The 26,334-nt window shown below is 42.2% G+C and overlaps 2 protein-coding genes and 1 pseudogene across 4 annotated transcripts; all 3 read left to right on the top strand.

Moving 5' to 3' along the window:
* Window positions 1–6,449: 6,449 nt before the first annotated feature.
* Window positions 6,450–10,416, top strand: LOC127778435 (pentatricopeptide repeat-containing protein At3g24000, mitochondrial-like). Of its 3 annotated transcripts, none has more exons than XM_052305035.1 (4): window positions 6,450–9,297; window positions 9,385–9,452; window positions 9,744–9,916; window positions 10,009–10,416. In XM_052305035.1, exon 1 carries the CDS (start codon window positions 6,643–6,645, stop codon window positions 8,803–8,805), a length of 2,163 nt encoding a protein of 720 aa, XP_052160995.1. In that variant the 5' UTR covers window positions 6,450–6,642; the 3' UTR covers window positions 8,806–9,297; window positions 9,385–9,452; window positions 9,744–9,916; window positions 10,009–10,416. The 3 variants fall into 3 exon arrangements, with proteins under 3 accessions (XP_052160995.1, XP_052160994.1, XP_052160993.1); XM_052305034.1 differs by having other exon boundaries at window positions 9,385–9,602; XM_052305033.1 differs by having other exon boundaries at window positions 9,385–9,645.
* Window positions 10,417–17,551: 7,135 nt separating this feature from the next.
* Window positions 17,552–22,013, top strand: LOC127779396 (ras-related protein RABE1c-like). The gene is made up of 8 exons (XM_052306142.1): window positions 17,552–17,911; window positions 20,256–20,328; window positions 20,433–20,533; window positions 20,626–20,691; window positions 20,772–20,869; window positions 21,273–21,335; window positions 21,451–21,543; window positions 21,622–22,013. Exons 1-8 carry the CDS (start codon window positions 17,839–17,841, stop codon window positions 21,700–21,702), a joined length of 648 nt encoding a protein of 215 aa, XP_052162102.1. The 5' UTR covers window positions 17,552–17,838; the 3' UTR covers window positions 21,703–22,013.
* A 137-nt stretch (window positions 22,014–22,150) lies between these two features.
* On the top strand, window positions 22,151–25,717 carry LOC127779395 (uncharacterized; annotated as a pseudogene).
* Window positions 25,718–26,334: the final 617 nt, after the last annotated feature.

Here is a 26,334-nt window from a genome sequence, read left to right as displayed (position 1 = left end):
GAGATACTATTCTGTCACTTTTAGATGAAATTCATGTAGTGTGACCCTTATACCCTCTTCTGCCACTTTATCCTATCAAGCCTAATACCTATAACCTCACCCTCTACATCGTAGGACCAACCCTAGCCTTTGATGTACACGTTTTCTCGCTAGATTTGTATTCAACTTTTTTTCCATGGTGAATCCTAAAATCTTGCCAACATAAACAACTCTTGATTTAAATACAAATGGTGAAAATGTATTTAATATAGACATGATTGTTTTGGGTAAGAGTGTAGCATATGTTTGAAATACACTGCATACATATAGATGGGATACCCATTCTCGCCAGATTCGTCTTCAATTCCTCTTTACCACGGTGATTCCTAAAATATCACCAACATAAACAACTCTTGCTTGATGTAGAAGATATTGTTTTTTTTCTTAGCGTGTAGCATCTGTTTACAAATTAGGCTTCCTCATTTACGGCAACTATGAGCGCGAGGGATTAATTTCTGTCCATCGGATGGCAATGTAGCTAACAGTAGTGGGGAAACCGTCTATATTTGTTGTATGATCATAATTTGGCATCAACATGGCATGGAAAAATCTTCTAGCAGCCTCCGTCATCAAGCTAGGGAGGAGGACGTGTGCCACGTACCGTACGTGTCTAAGATGGCGGTGGTGGTTGTGTAGGAGTTGGAAGAAGCAAGGGTTGATTATGTTGGAATCGGAGGTCGAGGGCCTGTTTGGCGGTGCTCTAGCTCCTAGATTCAGCTTGAGTGGAGCTGGAGTAGTCCAACCAAACGGGGTCCAGATCTACCCAAAAAAATAGATCAGAGCAAGCGAGGTAGAGTAGCATTTTGGGCACTCCATGGCTCCAGGTCCGACCGCATTACATAGCTTTTAGCCAAAATTACTTGCAAAATAACACTACCATATCCCTCCATCCCTCCCTTTCGTACCGTTTCGTCATGTCTCCTCCAACATCATCTCTCACATAACAGAGCAACGCAAGCGGGGGAGGTAGAAGAGCAGGTGGAGGAGGAGAAAGCAAGCAGCGGTGGTGGTGCACCGCCGAGAAACAGGCGGCAACACGCAGGATTCACCTCCTTGTGTGTCCCTCCTCCATGTCTCCTTCCCATCTCCATGCACGGTGGTTGAGGGCAGGACCAAAGGCGGCACACAACAGCTGATGGAGGCAGTCGAAGGTGGAGGGCGAGCACAGTGGTGCCAAGTGGCACTGTCCACAGCCGACGCCGCCACCTCGCCTCCCCTTGTCCAACTCTTTCAGATCTGGAGCTTTCTAGCATGAGTTAGTACTAAAATATATTGATTTAATTCCGATTTGAGGTGGTTCGTACTGTTGCGCATATGTGCTTGTGGATTCTAGCATGGTGGAGGTGCAAATTCTGAAAGTCTTGCGTATGACTCTGTTTGTAGTTTGATTTACTTTAACGTGTGCACCACATAATGGACTAAGTATTTATTGCTGGTTTTTATATATTGCTAGTATTAAAGAAGTACATGTCAATTTGTACTTCTACACGCAATTGTTCACCAATCGGAACGGTAGAAAGCAGACGTTTCAATTTAGTGCATCTGTTGATGCAAAATACATACACTGGCCTGGAAGATCTGCTTAACTTCAGTGCAGGTCCAAAATCATGCCTTTAGGTTCGTGAGCATGCCAGTTGATTTGATCCTATAATCAACAAAAAACAAAGACAAAAGAAACCGTGGTTAAATCCATAAACGATAGCCGATCGGCCAGCCGCCGATGACATATCATTTATTCTTGAGCCAATGTCATATGTAAATCGATCGGCAGTTATAAATAAGCAAAATAAGACTAAATCTATTCGATCGGCTGTAGATATTAACGCTATATAATCCTTCTGTCGATGTATATTTAAACCAAGTGATTGGGATAGATCGGTCGCCATGCCGAGACAGTATAAACCACTTAGGTCGAAATGTACATCAACATGAAAATTATAAACGCCTATAGCATTGCCGATCAGATAGATCTAGCATGTATCGGCTAATACTTTGATACCACTCTACGTTAAGATATTAAAACAGATAGAATATATCAAATAGAAGCCTAATATAATTTATTGTGACAAGATCTTAACATAAAGGGCAGACTTAGCATATCAATTAAGCATATAAAACATAAAGCTAAATCAGGTAAGATCGGCTAAAACCCCGATACTATCTCTATCGATAATCATAAAATAAGCCAGATATCACAATTATAAATACTACTTAATAGATCGAACTCAATCGATGCAGCATTAAGCATAAATATAAGTATGAGATCTAAGCAGGATGATGAAAATCTACAAGAGATGGTAGATACACGATACAATCTAGATTAATAACAAAACATAACTCTACCGGTTGTTTCCTAATGATAAGAACTACTCGATAACAAGTTATATAGCGCTATTAACGTAGATTGCAACATGTATATGATAACTCGACAGATTACATAAACAGGGTTAAAGTATCATAAAGATGGAAGCATTAACCCTGAGAACGCAAGCCGCCATAACAAGCTTTACCTTTAGTTGAAGATCGAATCGATGCAGCTCAACCCGAAAGCAAGAACTCGTCAAAGTAAATGAAAGTAAAAGAGTGGCGATGCGCCGAGATTGTATTGAACGATTGTTAATTGATTACATGGGTTCGGGTCATATTTATACCCGAGATACAAAATATGTCCTTGCCGGACACGATACTTATCTCTAACAAACTCTAAAATATCATAAGTCTTTGCGGCTGACTTTTTCCCAAACATATCTCTAAGGAAGTTACATAAAATATCCTAATTAATAGATGCAATTGCTTATCCGAGAGCCCTATCTCCATCGCGGCAATCTTCGTGAAGCACCTTGATTGATTCTAGAAACATCTTTGAAACCGCCATTATCAGAATCGGCTGCATCACCTTTATCGGCTGTATCAGTTATCCTCTGTCCGATCCATCTCAGTCGATGCAGACTCCAGCCGATGCCTTCGCAGCCGATACATACTCTATTTTTCAAATCAATCTCTTTATCGAATCTGCCTCGATCCCAATGTCGAACCTGGTTCATGACCTACCAAATTTGGTTGTCAACAGCTTCGTAGGCGCTTAGTAGTGATCATGACAATTCATGAATGCTGTTTGTGGCCCATATCAAATTAGCTGGATAGTTTCATACCGTTTTCATATTTCATAACACCAAGCGCATTAATTATTCATAGGTGTTCATCAGCATAACAAAAGGACAACATGAAAGTGCCTCGAAATTCCTACTTGAATTTTATTTGAAAAAAAGTGTATTTCCCACTTTTAGTCCTAACTAAAATCTCATCAGAATATAAGTCAACATACTAAAGGACAAGATGAAAGTGGCTCGAAATCCTTACTTCTTGGGAATTAGAAATCTCCTTGTAATCCAATTCATGCATAAAATAATGCTATTAGAAATTTAAAAAATGTATCTTCCACTTTGAATCCTAAAATCTCATCAAGATAGAAAATTAGATAGCTGAGATGCTATTCTGTCACTTTTAGATGAAATTCATGTAGCGTGACCCTTATACCCTCTTCAGCCACTTCATATCCCATCAAGCCTAATATCTATAACCTCACCCTCTACATCGTAGGACCAACCCTAACCCTAGATGTACACGTTTTCTCGCTAGATTTGTATTCACTTTTTTCCATGGTGACTCCTAAAACCTTGCCAACATAAACAGCTCTTGATTTAAATACAAATGGAGAAAATGTATTGAATATAGATTGGATTGTTTTGGGTAAGAGCGTAGCATATGTTTGCAATACACTGCAAACATATATACAGAATATCCGTTCATCGGATGGCAATCTAACGGCAAGGTGGGGAGCCGTTGCCGGCAGCCTCCAGCGTCAAGACAGAAGGCACGTGTGCCACACCCTGCATGTGAGATGGTGGCAGCGTCTCGGTGGGAGGTGGAGAGGCACTAGGTTGATTATGTTGGATTGGGAGGTCGAATGTGGATCATTACCTCTTGATCAGATGGAGCAAAAAATCTACTAATTGGAGCGGGAATTTCATGTGAAAATAGTTTGGCAGTTTTCATGATTATTACACTGTAGCCCCACCATGTACACCGTGGCACTAAAACCTATCCCTAGATCTATGACTCTTTCTCGTCAAATTCGTCTTCAATTCCTCTTTACCATGGTGATTCCTAAAATATCACCAACATAAACAACTCTTGTTTAATATGGAAGATATTATTCTTTTTTCATAGTGTAGCATCTGTTTACAAATTAGACTTCCTTATTCACTGCAACTACGAGTGCGAGGGATTAATTTCTATCCATCGGATGGCAATATAGCAAACGGTAGGGGTAAACCGTCTATATTTGTTGTATGATCATAATTTAGCGTCGACATGGCATGGAAAAATCTTCTAGCTGCCTCGGTCATCAAGGGAGACTTTATTGGTCCAAATTACATTAGTTGGAGAAAAAAAATTATTGTCCCATATGAAGGGGTAATTTCATGTGAAAAATAATTAGGCGGTCCCTCCTCTGGCTTCGCTATTTGCCATCATTTTAGAAAGGAAAAGTACGTTTTACCCCCGTGAACTATCGCGGTTGACCGAATTACACCCTTAAACTCAAAAACCAGACATTCTATACCTTCAACTATTGAAACCGGACAAATAAGGCCCCTGAACACTGTTTTGAGTGGTTTTGACTTGACCTTGCACACGTGGCGCCAAAGTGGCAATCTAACCAGCAAAAAAAAAAACATGGCCCACCTATCATACCTATCCTCAAACCAATCTGACAATCTCTCAACCATTCCATCTCTCTCACGCACACACTCGGGCAAGGCAGCGGGCGACCGGCGGCAGAGGTGGAGCTCCCCGGGCAGCCGGTGTCTGAGGCAAAGCGGGCGACCGGCGACGGAGACGGAGCTCCCCGAGCAGCAGGCGGTAGAGGCGGAGCTCCCCGGGCGGCGGGTGGCTGAGGCGGAGGCAGAGTGGGTGACCAACGACGCCGTGGTGGAGGGCAGCGGCGGCAGCGGCGATGCGGGAGCAGGCGTGTGTGGCGTGCGGGGGATGGCGGCGCGCGGGGCCGCGCGGTTGGCAGCGGCGGAGGGGGAGCTGGAGCCGACGACGGCTCGGTGGGCAGCGGGCTACGGCGTCGCCGGGAGGCTGCGCTTCTCTGCCTCTCTCTCTCTCTCTCTCGGTGAGCAGATGAGGCAGCTGTGGCGCGGGGGCGGAGGCAGCTGCGGCCGGAGGGGGTGGAGGTAGCTGCGGGCGGCGGGCGAGGAGTCAAGGATGGCGGCCGGAGGCGGCGAGGGAGATGGCGTGGGAGCAGCTGCACGACGACCGACGAGCCGCCCTCTGTGCGCTCGGCATGGGCCTCATCATGGGTGGCGACCTCCTCTGCGCCGAGCTGGAGTACGCCATCACGCGGGTGGTGTCCGACCGTAGCCGCGGTGGCGGTGGCGGTGGCGACGGCGCGGGAGAGACCGTTGCCTCCGTGCCGCCCGCCTGCTGCCGCGCGCAAGAGAGAGAGGAAGAGTTAGAGAGAGAGAGGAGGTGAGAGAGATTCGGCGGCCGGTGCGACGAGATCCACGCCGGCGGCCGCTCTCCATGGCCTTTAGCCTTGAGCTCCGCCGCCCACACCCATTCTGCCCACTCTCACTCTCTCGTATAATCAGAATAGGTGCCTGACAGGTAAGGCCCACCATTTTGATTATTGTTATTTCCATGTTGGACTGCCACATCAATCAAACTAGTGCCACGTGTGCGTCACGTCAAACCAAACCACCCCGGATTGACTTAGAGGGGTAATTTGGCCGGTTTAAAAAATTTAGGATGTAAAATAACTGGTTTTAGAGTCTAAGGGGGTAATTCGAACTACCCAAATAGTTCAAAGGGTAAAAGGTACTTTTTCCTTTTAGAAAAAAGAAATTGAAAATATAACTTGTTTCTGCCATCATTTTAGAAAAAAGAAATTGAAAATATAACTTGTTTTTGAAGTTTTTGCGATTATATACATGTTTTTAGAAGAATTGCGAAAATATATACGTCCCGCACGATGGAAACGTAGGACCGACTATTTAGCACAACATCAAAACGCGTCCGATCTAACCTCTTGGTACTGTCTATCTCTCTTTCAAATCCTTTGTTTTTTCTGTGTAGCATCTAAACGGTTTCTTATATACTTTTTATGTGTTTTCCATTTCTTAGAATTTAAGGTGTGATGAAATTTTAATCTTGCATTTTTTTTTTCTTGTTCTTATGTTTTGAGAATCCTGCTTTTCAAATTAACCCTAATATTTATATGAAATTTCTTAAGACCAAATGAGCCCCTATCCTTGTTACAAAACTTTGAAATCTTATTCAAATATAAACAAAATCAGATTTGAATCGAAATCATTTTCATCCTAGGAATTGCTTTTTTTTCCCGGCCCACGTCGCGCCCCTCTCGCCAGCTTCTTCGCTTCGCTCCTCTTCCTCGTCGCGATAGCCGCCGCGGCGGCGGCCGCTCGCATCCGCCTCGTCGCGCGCGCTCCAGCGCCGCCATCATCGCCTCCATGCGCGCGGCCTTGATCGCATCGTTCCCTCGCCTCCACGGCTCCACCGGCGGCCAGCGAGCTCGTGATGTGCGCGGCAAGGAAAGCTGCGGCTCGGCTGCTCTCGCCGCGGGCTTCCACGCATCCCTTCTCTGCGGCCCTCCTCCTGCGGGGACGAGCCGCCCGCGGGGGATCCCTCGAGGCACGCTTGGCTACGGTGCCCCACGAGCGTGCCTCGGTTTTGCGGTTCTGGGTCAGACGCCGCAGATTCCACGACGCCCGCGGGGTGTTCGACGAAAGGCCCACGAGGACCGCGCCCGTGTGGACGTTGACGATCTCGGGCTGCGCACGGCGCGGCCGGTATGCGGACGGAATGCGCGCGTTCGCGGAGATGCTGGCCGAAGGTGAAGCCACGCCGAACGCGTTCGTCCTTGCTGCCGTTGTCAGGTGCTGCGCCGGGATGGGCGATGTGGAGTCCGGCAAGCGCGTCCACGGGTGGATGCTGAGGAACGGGGTGCATCTGGACGTGGTGCTATGCAATGCTGTTCTTGACATGTACGCCAAGTGCGGCCAGTTCGAGCGTGCCAGGCGGGTGTTCGGAGCAATGGCCGAGAGAGACGCCGTCTCTTGGAACATTGCCATCGGTGCATGCATACAGTCCGGTGATATCCTTGGGTCGATGCAGCTTTTTGATGAATCGCCGCTGCGTGACACTACAAGCTGGAACACAATCATCAGCGGCCTGATGCGGAGTGGGCATGCTGCGGACGCCCTGAGCCACCTGCGTCGAATGGCGCAAGCTGGAGTGGTGTTCAATCACTACACTTACTCCACAGCGTTTGTCTTGGCCGGCATGCTTCTCTTGCCAGACCTAGGCCGGCAGCTCCATGGCCGTGTTTTGATTGCTGCACTGGAGGGTGATGCATTTGTTCGGAGCTCTCTCATGGACATGTACTGCAAATGCGGCTTATTGGAGGCAGCTGCGTCAGTCTTTGATCATTGGTCACCACTCACTAGAGACATGAACTTTGCCTGGAGCACAATGGTTGCTGGGTATGTCCAGAATGGCAGGGAGGAAGAAGCTCTTGATCTCTTTCGAAGGATGCTGCGCGAAGGGGTTGCTGCTGATCGGTTTACCCTCACTAGTGTAGCCGCAGCTTGTGCAAATGTTGGGATGGTTGAGCAAGGAAGGCAAGTGCATGGCTGCGTGGAGAAGCTATGGTACAAATTGGATGCACCATTGGCATCTGCCATTGTGGACATGTATGCTAAGTGTGGCAACCTTGAAGATGCTCGTAGCATATTCGACAGAGCTTGCACCAAAAACATTGCTGTCTGGACTTCAATGCTGTGCTCCTATGCATCTCATGGCCAAGGCAGGATAGCTATTGAGCTCTTCGAAAGAATGACAGCAAAAAAAATGACTCCTAACGAGATTACCCTTGTCGGTGTTCTATCTGCCTGTAGCCACGTTGGATTGGTCAGTGAAGGAGAGCTTTACTTTAAGCAGATGCAAGAGGAGTATGGAATTGTTCCAAGCATTGAGCACTACAATTGCATTGTTGATCTTTACGGGCGATCTGGACTGCTTGACAAAGCAAAGAACTTCATTGAGGAAAACAACATCAACCATGAGGCTATTGTTTGGAAGACGCTACTGTCAGCTTGTCGACTTCACCAGCACAACGAATATGCAAAATTGGCTTCTGAAAAATTGGTTCAACTGGAGCAATGCGATGCTGGATCATATGTTATGCTGTCAAACATATATGCAACCAACAACAAATGGCACGACACTTTTGAGCTTAGAGTTTCAATGCAGGAAAGGAAGGTCAGGAAGCAGCCTGGTCGATCTTGGATCCACCTGAAGAATACTGTGCATACATTTGTTGCAGGGGATGCGTCACACCCACAATCAGCTGAAATTTATGCTTACTTGGAGAAGCTGGTGGAGAGACTGAAGGAGATTGGGTACACAAGTAGAACTGATCTTGTTGTTCATGATGTAGAGGATGAACAAAGGGAAACAGCTCTTAAGTTCCACAGTGAGAAGCTGGCCATTGCATTTGGGATCATCAGCACTCCAAGTGGGACTCCACTTAGGATCTTCAAGAATCTGCGTGTTTGTGAGGATTGCCATGAAGCAATCAAGTACATAAGTCTGGCCACAGGTAGGGAAATAGTTGTTCGTGACTTGTATCGGTTTCATCATTTCAAGGATGCTAGTTGTTCTTGTGAGGATTTCTGGTGAAATTTTGTTGACCATTCATGATGACTAACTGAGTAACTGAAGATTGTTATGTACTGCGTCGTGCACGTGCATGGCTGTACTAGAGATTGTGGCTCAAATGTATATTGATTTAAGGAGAATTCCTTATTAGCCATCTGATGCCAAGTATATTCCTCATCTGCGGAGAAGCGCATTAACAGGCTACCTCACCTTGATGAGCCAGACATCCTCACCTCCAACTACGAACCATTATCATCGGCAGTCGGCATGGACTACTCGCCATTTAGCAAGGCTGTGGTGAGGCAGGCGGTGGATAACCTGGTGAAGGCCAGCAACTGGATCATCCTGATCCATGTCCTTCCCAGAGGAGCAGATGCCAGCCACAAGGAGCTCTGGAAGAGCACCGGCTCACACATGCAGAGGCATTGCAATTTTTCTGCTGCTTCTCTTGTTCAGCAAATTCTGACTGCTGCTTCTCTTGTTCAACAAATTTTGACGCAGAAAGCTTAACAGGTTTTGTAGCTGATCTACCATTGCTTTCTGACTTTCTGTTTCTCTGAACACAGAAGCTTTGATTCATGTTCTGTGGTTAACGTGCAGGGAGGTGTTGGGTCAACCCTGATAAGGAGGTACTAGCGATCCTGCAAGCTGAATCGAAGTCCAAGCAGGTAATGACTCAGCTTTGCCAGAAGATCACCACCTTTGTATTTGGGTGGTTTGTGAGGAATTCTGCATAGGGGACAGGCGAATTATGCTTGATGGTTCTATAGTTGTAACAAGCTGCAACTGCCTGGGCGTCTGTACAGACTATGCTTGAGGTTCACCATTCCATTTCCCATGCTGGCATTCTCATTTTTCTTGGTTAGGACAAGAGCTTCTTGACATTCATTGACAAGTGTATTGAAGGTTCTTATTTTGTAATGTCATAGTAAATTCCTTGTTTGGGGTCATGTCTGCAGTTTGCAAGGAGTCCAGGGAAGGTTCACACTTGAACCCAAGCAGTGGGCTGTTCCAACCAAATGAGAAGAAGGATGTGGTAACATCAACTGGCTAGCAATGGTTGGGATTCTCGCTGGTTACCTTTGTGATGGGGCCTCTTAAGATGTTAAAGCTCTATGCTGTTCCTTACATGGTAAGAGCATGATGTTATAATTAGTTTCTGCAAAACGATAGTCGGGATCGATGGGAGTGTATGCCAATTACATTTTATGAACCCTCGTGCAGATATTGTCATGTGGTTGGATTTTGTCACATACTTGCACCATCATGGCCATGAAGAAGCTTCCCTGGCACCATGGAAGAGTAAATAACATTATTAATGTTGTGGGATTGCTATTTGTCAATGATGCAAGGATGGCCACTAGGGTATAGTCCATTTTTGTTCAACATAGGGCATAGTCTAGTTTTGTTCAACATAGGGCATAGTCCATTTTTGTTTGCTAAATGGCAGAAGGTTTATTTGTTCAAACATAGGTTCTGCGTGTAAAAATTATTGAGTAGAGATTTATGCCTTTAAAGATAATTAGCTGAATTTCCCGTGCAACTAAACTAAATGATTATGTGAAAGTAGAATTGTATTTGACATACAACTCTTGCATCTATATATGTAAATACAAACCATACATGCTGTTCTGACTACTTTGTGTTTTTCTACTATGTGTCTATGTATATGATTTTACCAAAATGCTGACATTGAAAGGATTTTTTTTTACAAAAATTATTCACTTGAAATTAGTCAAATTCTGTGCATTAGGTTCTCTTTCCATTCCTACAAGCAGGTAAGCAGCTATATGTCATGTTAGATGCCCTGATACAGGACAAGCACAAATTTTGCCACATTAAGTGATTCTTTCTCACGTTTTTATCTCTCCTAAATGTTTGACCCCTTGGCATGCTTCTTCTAAACAAACTTTGAATATGATACTTCTAAAAAGAGAAAGCCACTAACTAAAAGCAAGAGGAGGAAACGGGACATACCTCTGTTCGAGATACAGCGAATCGAATAAATAAGTCTTATGGATGAATGTTGAAGACAGACAATACAAAACCCAACTAGGAGAATACATTCATCCATAATCTTGCTTAGATCCATTACTTACAGATTCAACTGCTTCACAAATTGATGGAAATGAACTAAACTGTTTCAACTGTTGCACCAATCTTTCTGATGAAGTAAACAGTTGCACCAATCTTTCTGATGAAGTGAAAGAAAAGGTTTTGAAGATTTTTCTCTATTTAGTGCTGAGATGGGGACTGTTATTTCAGACATGAAAAGAACAATCGTAGTAATGTCAGCTACGCCGATATATATGGCTTTGCACCCTGTATCTGCACATACCTGTGTTGCTGCTACTCATGATCTAGTAGTCCACCCAAATAGTAATTTTCAGATGGCAGTTGCATGATCAGAAATATCGTCAGTTGGAATGAGATTATGGGCAAAGATGATGGTTGGTATGCATTATTTGTTCAATGAGTTTTCTTTTTTGCTTGGTGCAGAATGCTTAGATCTCTGGGCCAAGATACTAAATTGGGTCATACAGGTACAGGCAATTGTTGGGAAAATGTAGGCATATCTGATGATCCTCTCCAGACTACAGTTACCGTCTGAGAACGTTGGCATATCTGATCTAACTCTGCTTTCTTCCTCATGTAACGTCTAGATCAGTGTACTATCTGCTCGATGGAATTGTGTGTGAAAATTTGTCTATTTTATATCAGGCCTGTGTACAGGAGAAAGGGAGGAATTTTAGCCTGTTTTGAAGATTTTGCTAAGGTGGATAAAGGCATAAAAGCAACCATTGTTATTCTGGTGCTTACGGAATATAGAGCAGACAAATAGGCATTCATTTCAGAAATCTGACAGAGGAAGGTAGTCATGCCAGTAATCCTCTCTAGAGATTAGTTTCAAAAAATCATCCCGAGAGATTAACCGTTTGTTTTCAAGAATATTCCTGTAACATTAATTTCATTTCATGTACTCTATCTTAGGTCCTATTTAATGCAGCTTCTTATCTTAAATCCACGATAGATTTAAATTTTATATATTAAATTATGTGGTTTAAATAGGCAGGACCAACAAATTTTGAATTCGGAGATGTGCCAAAGAGGTCTTATGGGTTCTTGGTTGTTCTTCACGAAACTTGGCAAAAATGATCGTCTATGAGTTTCTTTTCAAGCTATCAAAAAGTTAACCCAGTTAGATATTGTTTGACCTCATAAACTTACATCCTATAAAATAGGATAGGTACTAAAATATATAGACCTAAGTCGATAAACCTTTACTCAAATATAATACTCTTCTCAATGAACTCACAAAGTTTGATAAACCTTTACTCCAATCATGCTTGAGTTTCCAATTGGTAATTTGAAGAGGATTAGGTAAGAGCCATCAGGCTAGACATACTTCTCTTCTTCTCCACTCTCCTCACCCTCTAGTGTTTTCCCTATTTCATATTTTAAGTTCCTTAACGGTTAAGTGCAAACCTTCATATGAAGGGAATTTTAGTCTAATACTTATCTCGCGTTTGTACTAAAGGTTATATATCGTTTTATTTTATTTAAGTTTGTTTCTATAAGTTTACAACGTTAGCCATGTTAGCATGGCAAGACAATGCAGTGCCGCGGCGCAATGGAAATATTTCACCATCAAAAAGACGTTCTCTACTATTTTTTTTTCTTATATAAAGTTTTAAAAGTAAAAAAGATTCTGCACACCTATTCGTGTTGGAGGAATACTGTTTTACGATCCGGTTTCCACTTCTCACCCGATCCCTCTGACCTCCGTTTTACGAGTTCGGTTCGAACGGAACGGATCGGGGCGAAGGCGAGGCGAGTGGGTGCGAGACCCGAAATAAAAATAAATAAAAAAAAAATCTGCTTCAACGAGAGAACCCAGAAAAAAACCAGCAGAGAGAAGTCTCCAGATTCTAGGGTTGGGGAATCGCGGCGAGAGGAAGTAGCAGCGGCGGCGGCGGAGGGAGGGGAGGTGAACCAGCAGCCTGAGCAGGAGCGGCGGCGTCGGCGGCGGCGGATTCCAAGTGAGTAACGATCTCTCTCCCCACGTTGTTTGATTGAACCAAAACCCTAGGATAGTTGCGAGCGGTTGAATCAAGGCAAAGTTTATCGAGCTGTTTTTATGAAGGTTTAACCTTCACCTTGTAGTGGACTAGTAGCAAGTCGTGAAGTTTCTAAAAAGAAAATATAGTCCTGTTTAGATTGATGGGAATTGGGAAATTCGGGGGGGGGGGGGGGGGGGGTGAATCGCTGTGTGTGCTGTGAGCCACGCAGACTGCATTGCAATCCGATTTGCACGATTCAAGCACCGGATTGTAGATCATTGAGTAGATTTTGCCATCCTTATCAGTGGATTGATTTGGCTGCGTTTTCACCGCAGCTCTGGGTGATTGCTTTTTCTTAACCCATGGATGGCTATGATATTTAGGGGATCTAAAATTGGTTCTCAGCAATATGTTCTAGATTGGTTCTATATATTTTGGTTGTGTGTGATGCTCTGCTTTTTCTGGTCAATGCCATGCACAGAGAAAGTGTCCATCACAATACCTGAGCAGAAGGGCCTCTAAATCCAATAGGCAAGAAAATACTTGGCAAAGGATCTGTCGTTCTTCTATGCTTTAACAAAACCTATCGATCTGCACTTCACCTTTTTTTGTTGTTGTTGCCCGATTTGGCTGTGGGATTCCCAACTTTGCCTCTCAATGCTGGTGGAGTGGCGGTGTGCTGGTTTCTTATAGCATTGAGGCCTATGCTTCCATTTTTTTTATTATGTCCTGGGACTGACTGATATGGTTATTTCGGTGAACCCTGGAGACTTAATTTTCTTTTTACCGATTTCTGCATAAAATAAGTTATTTCCTATGAAATATGTATGAATTTCCTGATAAAAGAAACCATAATGAATTCCTTGTGTTCCATACTACTATAGGCCCAACAATCCAAATGTGCTTCCCTGTGCTGTAAGCCTTAACTAGGAAAAGGATTTTATTTTTCCTTCATAAAAAATTCTGTAGGACTGAGCCCAGAATCTTATGTTAATTGACAAGAACTTCCAGAACCATTTCATATTTGCAAGTTCAAATGCCAAAAACATGATTTATTATTTGTATTCCAGCGCCCAGAATCTTGTCACGATTTACTTGAATTACACTATAACTATTCGGTATGTATGTACTATATGTTGTAAATGGTTTCCTAAACCCTGTTGGGATTCAAGTCATTATGAATTATTTAGAGAAACTGAGCTCAATTTTTTCTGGGTATGATTAACAGTGTGCCTGACAGATTGTGCCCATTGCATCTGCCCAGCTGGGATGCCCATGAAGCATGCCTGATCTTGGCTTGCCCATGAAGCATAATTGATACAATATCAGCATTACTCCACAGTCCACAATACTAGTGAATTTAGTGCCTGTAGGGAATGTTTCAAGTCTAGTTGAAAAGCTAAATCAGTGCTACTCTTATGCTTGGATGGGGTATACTGTGGTGTGTTTTTAGCTTTCACAGATTGTATAAATATGTTTCTGTAGATGCTAAGAAACTTATCGCCTGTTGGAATTGTTTCAGGTCTTCTTGATGCTAAACTGGGGTTACTTAATTTTATTATGCTTAAATATGTTATTATGCCATGAGTTTGTTTAGCTTACACAACTTGCATTAATATGATTTGGAGAAAAATATTCTGGCAACAAATATAATAATGCTATCAGTTTTTATTCTGATCTCACAATCAATTCATGCTTGTTGGGTGCATTAAATCTGTATCTTGGATGATAGTACCAATTCATGCTTGTTGCTACTTGCCAGGTTTTGTCGCAATGGGTTTCTTCAGGACCAGCTTCACATTAATGTTTGGAATGGGATGTGGTGTCTATGTAGCTCAGAATTATGACGTCCCAAATGTCAAGAAGCTATTCAACACGTACATGTTCCTAGCCAAGCATATTGAGGAAACATATCGTAAGCCAAAGAGAGACGACTGATAGATTGCAAAGTTTTTTCTTGCATCACCCTTGGATTGTGAAGTATATCTCTGACATGATACAGAAAATGTAATCTCTTCAGAAGTTTCATAGGAAGTTTCTATTTCTCGACAACTGTTGAACTATGATCTTGGTTAGCTGTGAGATTCTACCGATGTAACAGTTTTGCGGATAATTTACCGGATGTCTAGTTGAGCACTTCTTTTTTGTTTGATTGCCAATTGTAGGCAAATGGAAAGTTTATGCTAATTTTTTTCAAATTTTTGTGGCCTGCCCGATTGTTTTTTTAATCTTCTCGCTTTGCCTCTTTGGATTGCAGCAGCCATTAGCCAAAACGACCCTTCTTTTCTCTAAATTGTTGTGCCAGATGACTTCTCCCTATTACTCCTACATATCATTTCTGTTCCTTGTGTAAATCACTATCTGCTGATTTTTTATCAAACTTATTTTAACTTAAAACTGTCTTCTTCGTAAGCTTTGACCGATTATTTCTCTTAAAACATATTTGTGATGGTTGTATAAATATATGAAAACACTTTGAAATCTAATTGTTGCCTTGTTGGTCGTAGTTCACAAAGTTTGAGGACAATCTATTTATCTTTCAATAGATTTGGAGTTTTAGGGTGTGTTTGGATAATGGGAAATGGGGGGTGGGATTGGGATTGGGAAATTAATGAAGAGTTAGGATTAAATGGAACATGGAGAATGAATGGTTAGAATTTAAAGATGGGTGGGAAATCATTTCCCTTTTCCATTTGCCAAACACTGCCTTAGATATTGTAGAAATTTCAACCAATACATATATCCCGTTTTGAATGAAATAAAAAAAGAATAATCATGTCAAAAATCGTAAATCCAGATAAACAAAGTTATAAAATCTAATTTTTAGGTGCTCTGTTATGAAGTATAAGTGCTCTATAACCAAGTATAAGGGCATCACCAATGTATATGGCAAAGTGATCCATATAGATGGGACCACATAAATAGTTTATCCCTATGGCAATATCCACAATGTATAGATACAAGGTATCATTAGGAGAAGAGAGAGAGGAGTAGAGATAGATAATATAATTTATTCCATATGGGTATCTTTTGCTATTTTTTCTATATGGACTAGTTGCACAATGGTAATAGGTGGCTGAATGGAATATTCTATTGCTTATGGACTACTTTTACACTACATTGTGGATGCCCTAAGTGCGCTATGATTGAGTGTAACTACAAGTTAGATCTACATGAACACGAATCTCGATGAAAGATCCTAACAAAGAAAAATAAAAAATAGGAGCCCAAATATTCGTCATAACTAAAATAGTAAAACCCTTTTTTTAAAAAAAAATCACAAGATACCTTATAAAAATAAATAGAAACTTTGCTTCATGGAAGCACCTTATAAAAATACCTCCTAGCCCATTCTTTCTTTTTGAAACACGATACCTGCACATACACGATACATGAGCACATACTAAACAATACTCCCTCCGTTCCATAATATAGGACGTAACTGGTTTTTGAAGTGCACCAGAATATAGTGCATGCACATGCAGCAAGCAGCATTAAAACAAAAGCATGAAACTTGGTGCACTTTCAATGCGTGGAGTTAGCGCTTCGTTTCTTGGGTTGCTTATCTCTTGCAGATGCGAAGAGCTGCATGCATGCTGCACACGGGCAGATCGAAGCGTTGCATGCGTCGTCACCTCGAGAAAACAGTTAAGCCTCCTTGGTATTAGGGTTTGAAGCAGTTGCGCCCTATATTAAGGAATGGAGGGAGTATATCTTAACATTAACGAACCTACAACAGTTACGGATGTCTTGCTATTGACGGATACATCACCTACACAAGGGATCTAACCCATCTAACCCACTGGGTTTCGCACCTTCTAGCGTATTCTAGAAGAGATGAAAATCTTTGACCTAACTAATTCCTATTGATTTCATCCGTGCATAATATTTACGGGTAATGGGAGCCGTGCATAATATTTACGAGCACTACGAATTAAACCTCTAGTGCTTCTTCATGTTTGGGCATTTGAACTACTCGCGGATATGGTATTATAAGAATTTTCATATAAATTTCACTTGAAGAAAACATCTTTCCACTCCATATATTTTTCATATTCATATAATCATATTGATGATTTCATAGGGTATAGTCCGGAATTTCAAACCGTGTGCAAATCCCCGATTCATCAGTTCAAAACTTTTGGATTTTTTTAGAAATAATATTATTTTAATAAAGAATCGTGAAAATAGAGGTCTCTCGACTAAAATCACGAGTTTATTACCCTGTTGAACAACCAAAGTTCAGCAGAGTACATATCGAACAATTTTAATACGATTAGTACTGAATGTACACATCAGTTTGTTCGATATGGTTGTTAGTGTATTTTTTTAAAAAAATAAAAATATATGAAAAGAGAACATCCATGCAGGAGGCAAGGATGTTCAATAGGTCCTCCCACCCAACACCCAACTGCAATGGCAGACTGTGCACTGCACCATAAGCTTTTAAATTTTATTTTTTTAGCACGTAAAACCTGCGAACAACCGTAGTTTGACAGGTACTTATCGAACAATATGGTTTTAGTCGGTCGATCTATATTTTTATAATTTTCTACTAAATAGTATTATTTCTAAAAAAATTCAAAAATTTCAAACCTCGTATAAATAAATCCATGCTCCATCAAACCAACAAACTGGAGAGAGATTTCATTTCTCACCCGCGTCCGCGTGTATAAGTGAAAATCCATCCGATTTAAAAGTCCACGGTGGACCGGTTCCACCACCACCACCCTCCTTCCTTCCTTCCTTCCCCTTCTCTCTCTCTCTCCCCCTCCCTCCGATCTCGCCGCATCCGTGTCCCCTCGCCGCCGCAGCCAGCGTCGACGGCTCGGCGACCGGAGGAGGAGAGGCCGGAACCCGCCGCCGCCGCCGCCGCCGCCTCCGCCTGTAGCGAGATCGCTCGATCCGGTTCGCCTCCCGCGCGCCAGTCCGCCAGCCCAGTTCGATCCGTTGAGGGGGAGGGGACGCTCTAGTGTGGGGATTGGGGGAATCGATGGCGGCGCCGCCGGCGAGGGCTCGGGCCGACTACGATTACCTCATCAAGCTGCTCCTCATCGGCGACAGCGGTACGTAGCTGAATCTGCGCCATCCCGCTCGCTCTCCTCTCGCCGCGCGCTCGGCGATCGATCCCGCTCAGCGCGCGCGATCTGGTTGGGTTTCACCTGCGAATTTGAGTTCCGATTCGGTGGGATTGTTGGTGTGAGGTGAGTTTGGGGTGGGGGATCTGGGTCGGGGTGGCTCGTTAGGCCGGTTTGATCGGCCGACATGGTGCTTTGCGCTCAAGCTCGCGTGGAACAGCTACCCGATTCGGTGAACCGGATTACCTTACATTTACGACGTTTTGGTGCAAGATGAGCCTGGAGTGATTTCGTGCATGCACCGACAAGTTGCAGATGTTCCACTCAGCCACTCAGGAGCTATGCTGAAGACCCAAAGTTGCTTCAAGCACAGGAATTGTGAATGTTGACTGTGCCAGAGCTTTTTTTTTTCCTTTTCTGATTGTTACTTTGAAATTTTTTATCATCAATGTTCAATTGCTCATGAAAATGCACAATATACATGCGGTTATCTTAACAATAGACATCACTGCAGTAAGACCACTCAAAATTTATATATAAACCTTTCTATGACTGTTATTGTTTGTTGCGATGTGAAGCTTCCTTCCATTCCTTGTCCTTAATTAATCAAACACTGAATGCATTAATAGCTCTGTCACGTCTGCTCAGTTGAATCAAAGTGAGTAAAGAAACTCATGATCCCTTATGTCGACTTGTGAGCTGATAAGCATTTTTCAACTGTCTTCCTTAATACAGTTACGCAACACAGACCTCAAACTACTTAGTATGTTTTCCGTCTTGACTTAGCTAGTTAATGTTACACTGATAAATCATCTAGCTATTCCCTCTGTGATTTTATATAGGGGACATTTTAATTCCAGAAAGTCAAAATTTGTAGGTTTTGACCAACAATTAGTCAAACTACAAGCACATTTAGTGTATAAAGTTTATACCGATGGGTTCTTCTTTCAAATTGCTTTCACATAATGGTCAAAGTTTAATTTTGAAGACCTTCTCAAATTGAAATATTATACTAACAGAGGCAGTATATAGTTAAAGTCACATTGTTAGATTAACTAAAATTTCATAAGTTTTTTTGAAATTTTATTTAGTAACCTAAACAATTAATTATGATGATCTGATTGCTATTATGGTAGAAAATATTAAATAACAACTTTTGACATGTAGAGAAGTGCACTTTTTTTTATCGGTTTATTAAGTTCTGTTGATTTTATTTTTAAAAAAACCTATTTTTCTTGATAGTAATGCAGTTTCAAGTAACTTTGCATTCCATTATGGTCACTTCCAGTGCACTTCTTGAATGCACGAAAGCTTTGGTTTAACAAAGATGATGGTAGACTTTAGTCAAGCTCTTCCATTCTTAAAGAACGTAGTTTTTCTTTCTTGCATAATTTCATTGATGTTTCACTTTTCACTTTATGTATCTGTGGTACATTTCTTAGGAAACACTTGATTATATTTTCATGTTCGAAATGCTGATCTCATATTCAGTAGCATGCCATACATTGTGGTTTGACTATAGTGTTCTTTCTGACATTGCTGGTGTGTTCTTACTTCATTGAGTAGCTATCTACACTAATTATGGAATCTGCTAAAATGAAAAACTCAGAAGTTGTCATATGACACCCAGAGATTTATACGAATATGATATGGTCACAGCTTTACCTACAGAAGCTTGAGATCCGGAATTTAGTTAGCTCTGTTAGTGTGAGTAAATACTGAACACCATCATTAAAATTATGGGAAAAAAACATAAACCGGTTTCTCAATGAATATTACTTAATTGAGTCTTCTGGGAACTGGGAAGCCAATATAAAGGAACACAGAGAGGTGCTTCTTCTCTCTAGTTCCAATGTCCTCAAACATTTATTTCGTACTTTTTGGGTGCTGCTTTTTCAGTCAGCAACAATTCTATGGTTGTTTCTAACAAAAAAGAAGTGCAATATTTTTGTGATTTGCACTTCTTTTGATCTTCTTTGCCTAAACTAACAGCTTGCTTACCACAGGGTATGATATGATATCCATATTATCATTAAAACCAGATCTCTCTTAGTATTTAGACAGTTACTAAATTTTAATTATTGAGAAGAAGCCAAGCTGTCTGGCTTAAGTGTTGTGTAGATGTTCTAGTGGAAAATGTGAAATGATATATGTTTGTTGAATGTATGACTTGATCGTATATTGGTATCCGTTTTACATTTCCACTTTATCTTCATCGAGTTGTTTTTCATGGACTTGATATTGTGCTTGTTGTAAACATACTATAGCCTGTAGGACTAATCATATATCTGATAATGCACCTGACTTTCTCTTTTTAAAAATCCTTGTATAGGTGTTGGGAAAAGTTGTCTCCTCCTACGGTTCTCTGATGGTTCCTTCACCACCAGTTTTATTACCACCATTGGGTAAGTGCTGTAAAAGTTAGAAAATAAGCTTTTGACTGGATTATTGTTGTATAAGTTATTGCAGTGCATCTAAAAACTTGTTTATTTTTAACTCTTGAAAAAAGGATTGATTTCAAAATAAGAACAATTGAACTGGATGGTAAACGGATTAAACTTCAAATCTGGGATACAGCTGGTCAAGAACGTTTCCGAACTATTACAACTGGTATGGTTGTTTATTTTCAGTTGAAGTTAAGTTTGTTTTGAACAATTACATGGATAATACTTCTGTGCATCTGAATACTTTCTGCAATGCAGCCTACTACAGGGGAGCAATGGGTATTTTGCTTGTTTATGATGTCACTGACGAGTCATCATTTAATAGTACCGATTCCTTCACTTCTGCTAATCTTCTGTTATGGCACTTCTTCACCTTCCACTTCTGATCTTGGTTTTACTTACAGATATAAGAAACTGGATTAGGAACATAGAGCAACATGCTTCCGATAATGTGAACAAGATTTTGGTAGGCAACAAAGCTGACATGGATGAAAGCAAAAGGGTATGTTCTGCTCAGTGACTTTCTCATATAACCTTTGCAAGATAGTACAGACTATCAAAGTATTTATTCCATACAAGCATATAATGCTGTTTTAACACAATGATATATATGATCGAGTAGCAATAATTTATAGAACTTAAATGCAGAATGGCAATTAAAACCAAGACGTCAAAAAGCTCAATGCAAACAAATAAAAGCAATTAATATTTGGTATTTTGTTTTTCCATTCCCAATGTATGAAAGCTATCTTTCTGGTGCTATGCTATTGTGTGCATTAATTTTGGGTTGGAAATACAATAATATTCTGTACCTAATAGCGTCATCTTGGGGGTACTCCAGTCTTCAAATTATTATTTGACACCCTTTGGCTTAATTTTTAATTGGTTGTATTATCTTAACATAGGCCGTACCAACTTCAAAGGGGCAAGCACTTGCTGATGAATATGGCATCAAGTTCTTTGAAACGGTTAGTTGTTAATCTGTTTTAATATCTGCGCTTCTGTCTTAATAATATGTAACCAGTTGTGCAATGCACGGTTTCTCATATTATTACACGTGCATAATTTGTTTGTTGGCTACAGAGTGCAAAGACAAACCTGAATGTCGAGCAGGTTTTCTTTTCAATAGCAAGGGATATTAAGCAAAGACTTGCGGAGACTGATTCCAAGCCTGAGGTATAAATCTCCATCTTCTCTTCCCTTCAAAATTAGCAACATGATACTTGAAGGTTATTTAACATGCTCGATTTTCAGGATCGCACGATCAAGATCAACAAACCAGAGGGTGATGCTGAGGCCACAACTTCGCAGAAATCCGCATGCTGTGGATCGTGAGTGTTATATTGTCGGATGGAAGATAAAATAGTGATCATAGTATCATACAACGCTTGTAACTTTTATCCTTTGCCTTTCTTGTGACCTATCCTCGTGCCTCCTTTACGTTAAAATTGCAATTGCTGGTATTCGGACTTCTGTGTTCAGTTGTGACTTACACTGGTAAAAAAAAGTAACTTTGCTGTAGCACAATAAGATTGGTGGAGCTGATGTTACGGTTTCCAGAAGTTGTCCATCAGGAGACTACTGGGTAGCCATTTCAGTTCAGTTATTATAGGAGTAAAGGGCAGGGCATGCAATTCTTTCGACCATTATTACTGGGTTCCATAGGTTTCTTTATTTCTTGATTCGTCGTGTAACAGCATATATTCCTGTAGTGAGACATACGTGCCACTCTCCGTACAAGGTTGCAGAGTATCTGGTCATATCATTTCTGGTAAATGCACGTTTAGTACAAATTGTTATACAAAGCAGTTCCACATATCTGCTGCTCGACCCGATCAATTGTCACGCTAATTTAGTTCAGATATGTAGTAGGGGTGGGCATTTGGTGAGACTGATCAATTTGGTCTCGGTCTTTCTTTTTTGAAATTTCTGTCATCACCGAAATCCACTGCAAAATATTCAGTAGTTATATGACCAAAGTTGGGAGTATAATTTAGTCTAAGGGTCCCTTTGAATCGCAGGGTAGGAAAAAACGAAGAAATAGGAAAAACACAGGATTCTGATAGGAATTGAAGTGTAAAACAGAGGATTGCAAAACACAGGAAAAACACAGGAATAGAATCGGATGAGAGAGATAGACTCAAAGAAAATTTTCTAAGAGGTTGGAGCTCTTGCTAAATTTACTCCAAAATTCACATAGAATGTGCCATTCCCGTTTCTTCCAATCTTCCCGCCTCAATGGCGCCCGGTTCAGCAAAAGACCGGGACGGCCACACCACCGAACCGGTTCTTGGGCGCGGGGACTACGAGGCGGCCCACCAGAAGCCCAGCGCCGTCGTCGCCGATGCGGCGATCGCAGCGGCGACCGAGGGCGGCGCCGCCGCCAACGCGCCCTCGCGACCGCCGCACCACCGCGCGTCGCCAGGAGTCTGCCCCGTGAGCAGCCCGGAGGTCGGGGCAGCGGCCGCGGTGCCGAGGGTTCGGCCTCTGCCTCCCCGGTGGCGGTGGGTGACCGGGAGGGAAAGAAGACCTCCACGGCAACTCAGGGCGGCGGCCATGCCTCCTCGTCGCCGCGGCGCCTCGGCGAGAAGCTGGCCCGCGACCACCCCGGAGGCGGAGGCCGCGGCGCCGAGGGATTGGCCTCTGCTGCCTTCCCGGTGGTCGACCGGAAGGGAAAGAGGAAGGTGTGCGCGGCAAGCAAGGGTGCCGCCAGCTCGTCCTCGCCGCCCTTCGAGAGGCTGAGCAGTGAGGAGCTAGGAGCAGGAGCAGGAGGGCGCGGCACCGAGGCATCGACCTCCGCCTCTGCTGCGGCGGTGGTGGATCAGGACGAGAGAGAAGTCCGCGAGTGGCCAAGATTTGCTCTTCTCAGCAATTCACACCTTCTAGAGGTAATTTTTCACTTCTTGCTTTTCTTGGGTGGGGTGGGGGTCTAATGATGATATGTTTAATTCTTGATTCATGTGCGTTTCATGTTTGCTGCAATGTTAAATTAGGATATTGGATTTCTTGATTTCTGTTTGTTGAGGTGAAACCATATCTCATTTAGTGTAATTCGGCTGCCTGTGTAATTTGGGGATACACATGTACATGCTCATGGTCATGCTATTATTGCTGTCATATTTTGTGATAAGAAATCAAGAAGTCCTGAAGCCATCTATTCTTGAGATTTCGTGCACACCTGGAATATTTCCAGAAAAAGTAAGCAGAAGTTTACTCAATTTTCTAGTTTACGCTGGGCATTCCTGTGTCAATTTTTTTGTTGGGAATGTGGCATTTGGGATCCTAGCGTTTGGGTGAAATGTTGGGATTATTACGTTGCTTACATGCGGTTCTTGTGTCAACGTGGTTTGTTGTAATTTGGAACTGGAACCTTTGGTGTCATTCATTTCTATCAATCCTGTGGATTTGCTGTAATCCAGAGATTTTCTTGGTTTAAATGATTAGGTATCCAGAGTAGAGTCGAAATTACTTAAGAAAAATGTTAGGGGTGGAAATCGGCCTTTTGTTTTGACTGTATTAAACACGTGCTACGAAACTTTGATACATGCAACAACTATATCTTGTGCTTTGTTGAAACATTTGAGATTTAGTTGCTCTTGATTGCGCTAAGCCGGTTTGCCGTTTACTGTGATGCATTTTCGTTGAACTGTAAAAGCATGGGAGATTATTTGTTTATATCACAACATAAGAAATTTTACATTCAAATGATTGAGCTTTTAGTCTTGTTAAATGGTGTTACAGATGAAGTTAATATAAATGTGTACATGGAATTTGGCAATGTGGAATTAATTGGCCACTAGTAAATCACTTAGATCACTGTTAGGTTGAAAGATTCAGCCTCTGTTACATTTTTTTTTCTTGTTTTCTGGAATGCTTGGTCTTAGTATTTCTTCAGTTGCAACCTTATGTACACTACCAGGTTTGACTGATTGACTCATTATAAAAATGAAAGTGTATGATTTAAAAAATTGTGAATATTTGGATGTGTATTTCAGAACGCAACCAGTGGATATGTTCATTTTTCTGGTACATCCCTAGTAAAAAAAAGGCATGATATACACGAGGTCTTGTACGACTAAATCTCTTTTATGGATACTATAAAATAGTAAGTTTAACTATGGATTCTAGTTGCATACACTAATTTCACTCTTTTTTTGTCAGATTGGTGCAAGATGTGAGGGACACAAGGATCTTAGTGCTGATGCTCAAGAAAGCACCTATACTGTAGTGAGCTCTGTGGTTCGTAACTTCTCCGCGGACTTCAGTTGGTGGTCCATAATGGGTAATCCCATGAAACAAACAATACCAAGTGAGTACTAACCAGAATTGATTTCTCACTTCGTAAAGTAGGCCAAGAGATTAATTAACCATGCCTTGTGTTTGTGTTTTACCTGCAGATACCTGCACCATTTTAGCATGTGCTGTATGCATTGAAGCGCTACATCGTTTGGAGTGGGAGCGGCTGCACGGTCCTGGTACCTTCCTGTGCCGGGCTGCAGCTCCTCGCAAGCTCCGCAGGGCCTGCATACGGGATGATATTTTGCACCCAGAGGAGGGAGTCGAATCAAAGAAAATGGTTCTTTTACTGAAAAAGATAAAGGGCATGGGTGGTATTCGCACAACCAATGCTCCACCACCAGTCCCCTTTCTCCTCCCGCTCAAATCGTGGCGGATGTACCGCCAAAAAGGTAGTCTCACACGAGAGCGCGCTGTGCACCTCCTGCGCACGGGTGGCCCTTACATTGGAATCATTCGGGTGTCCCTCCTATACCACTTTATTGATGCCTCAGTTAATGATGAACTAGTCTATAGGTCGGTACCCCCTGAGTTGAGAACTGCTGCAGACGTCTGGCTGATTGACGCTTTTGTTGCGGGAAGGGCCACGGACAATGATATCTGTGATTTGATCAGTGAGACAAATGGTAACCACGTTATTGTCTGTTATGGTTACAGACATCGTGGAGGGGAGCTACAGATTCTTATATTGGATAACCATGCGCAGACTGGGCCAAGTAGGTGGATCGGATTTGAGGAGCTGGAGAAAGTGTATGTACTGAGGGTAGATCCTCTCCCTCTGGATCTGGATCAACTTAATCCTTTGCCAGTGTATCCTATTAGTGGTTGTTAGGCAGATAAATAAGTAGTTTGTATGATAAAAAAGTCCTTTGCCAGTGTATCCTATTAGTGGTTGTTAGGCAGATAAATAAGTAGTTTGTATGATAAAAAAGTCCTTTGCCAGTGTATCCTATTAGTGGTTGTTAGGCGGATACATAAGTAGTTTGTATGATAAAAAAGTTGTGTTTCAGTTGATTTTTGAACCTCTATGGATCCTACATATTGTTTCAGTTGATTTTTGAACCTCTATGGATCCTACTAAATTTGTCACACTTCACCTTACCAAATAGTAGTACAAAGTTTGCCACACTTCAACTTGGTTTGGTTTCGCCCTAAAGTTTCTAGCCACATGTTGCCACACTTGTGTATGTCCTGTGGCAAAATAAAGCGTTGCACCTTTGGCAGCCAACCGAACAACCTCCAGATTTGTTAAATTTTTAGTTCTGACTTTCAGTTGGCTCTCCGTTTTTAGTTTTGACTTTCAGTTGGCTCTCCATGCATGTTGTGTATTTAAGCTTTCTTGTCTATTATCTATTTTTGCCAATATAAATATAAAACGCTAAGGTGCTGCATGCACATTGACATTTTTTAGCTATTCATAAGCTGATACTCCATTTCTTGTAATTCCTTGAATAAACAAAACATGGAACCTATACAATTACATTCAGTAACGAGAAATTAGATATTGCGCCACTCCCAAAAAAGGGTTTCGCTGGAATGCTACTCCACCAAATCGTTTTGTTAAAAAGAGACTCCGTAGCGTTGTCAACCCGCTACCATGCCATATTTACCATTTAATGGGATTTTCTCCTTTTTTTTCGTAGCTGAGCTGACCAAAATACCCATACGGTT

This window comes from Oryza glaberrima, chromosome 7, assembly GCF_000147395.1.
Source record: "Oryza glaberrima chromosome 7, OglaRS2, whole genome shotgun sequence".
NCBI classification, from domain to species: Eukaryota; Viridiplantae; Streptophyta; class Magnoliopsida; order Poales; family Poaceae; genus Oryza; species Oryza glaberrima.
This window is presented reverse-complemented; position numbering and strand designations above follow the sequence as displayed.

What these genes read in the sequence shown, in the direction of transcription:
- LOC127778435 (XM_052305035.1), top strand. Translation starts at nt 6,643, where the DNA reads ATGTGCGCGGCAAGGAAAGCTGCGGCTCGGCTGCTCTCGCCGCGGGCT.
- LOC127779396 (XM_052306142.1), top strand. Translation starts at nt 17,839, where the DNA reads ATGGCGGCGCCGCCGGCGAGGGCTCGGGCCGACTACGATTACCTCATC. An exon ending in GCATCAAGTTCTTTGAAACG is followed by an intron (nt 21,336 to 21,450) that starts GTTAGTTGTTAA and finishes TGTTGGCTACAG; the next exon opens with AGTGCAAAGACAAACCTGAA. An exon ending in AGACTGATTCCAAGCCTGAG is followed by an intron (nt 21,544 to 21,621) that starts GTATAAATCTCC and finishes CTCGATTTTCAG; the next exon opens with GATCGCACGATCAAGATCAA.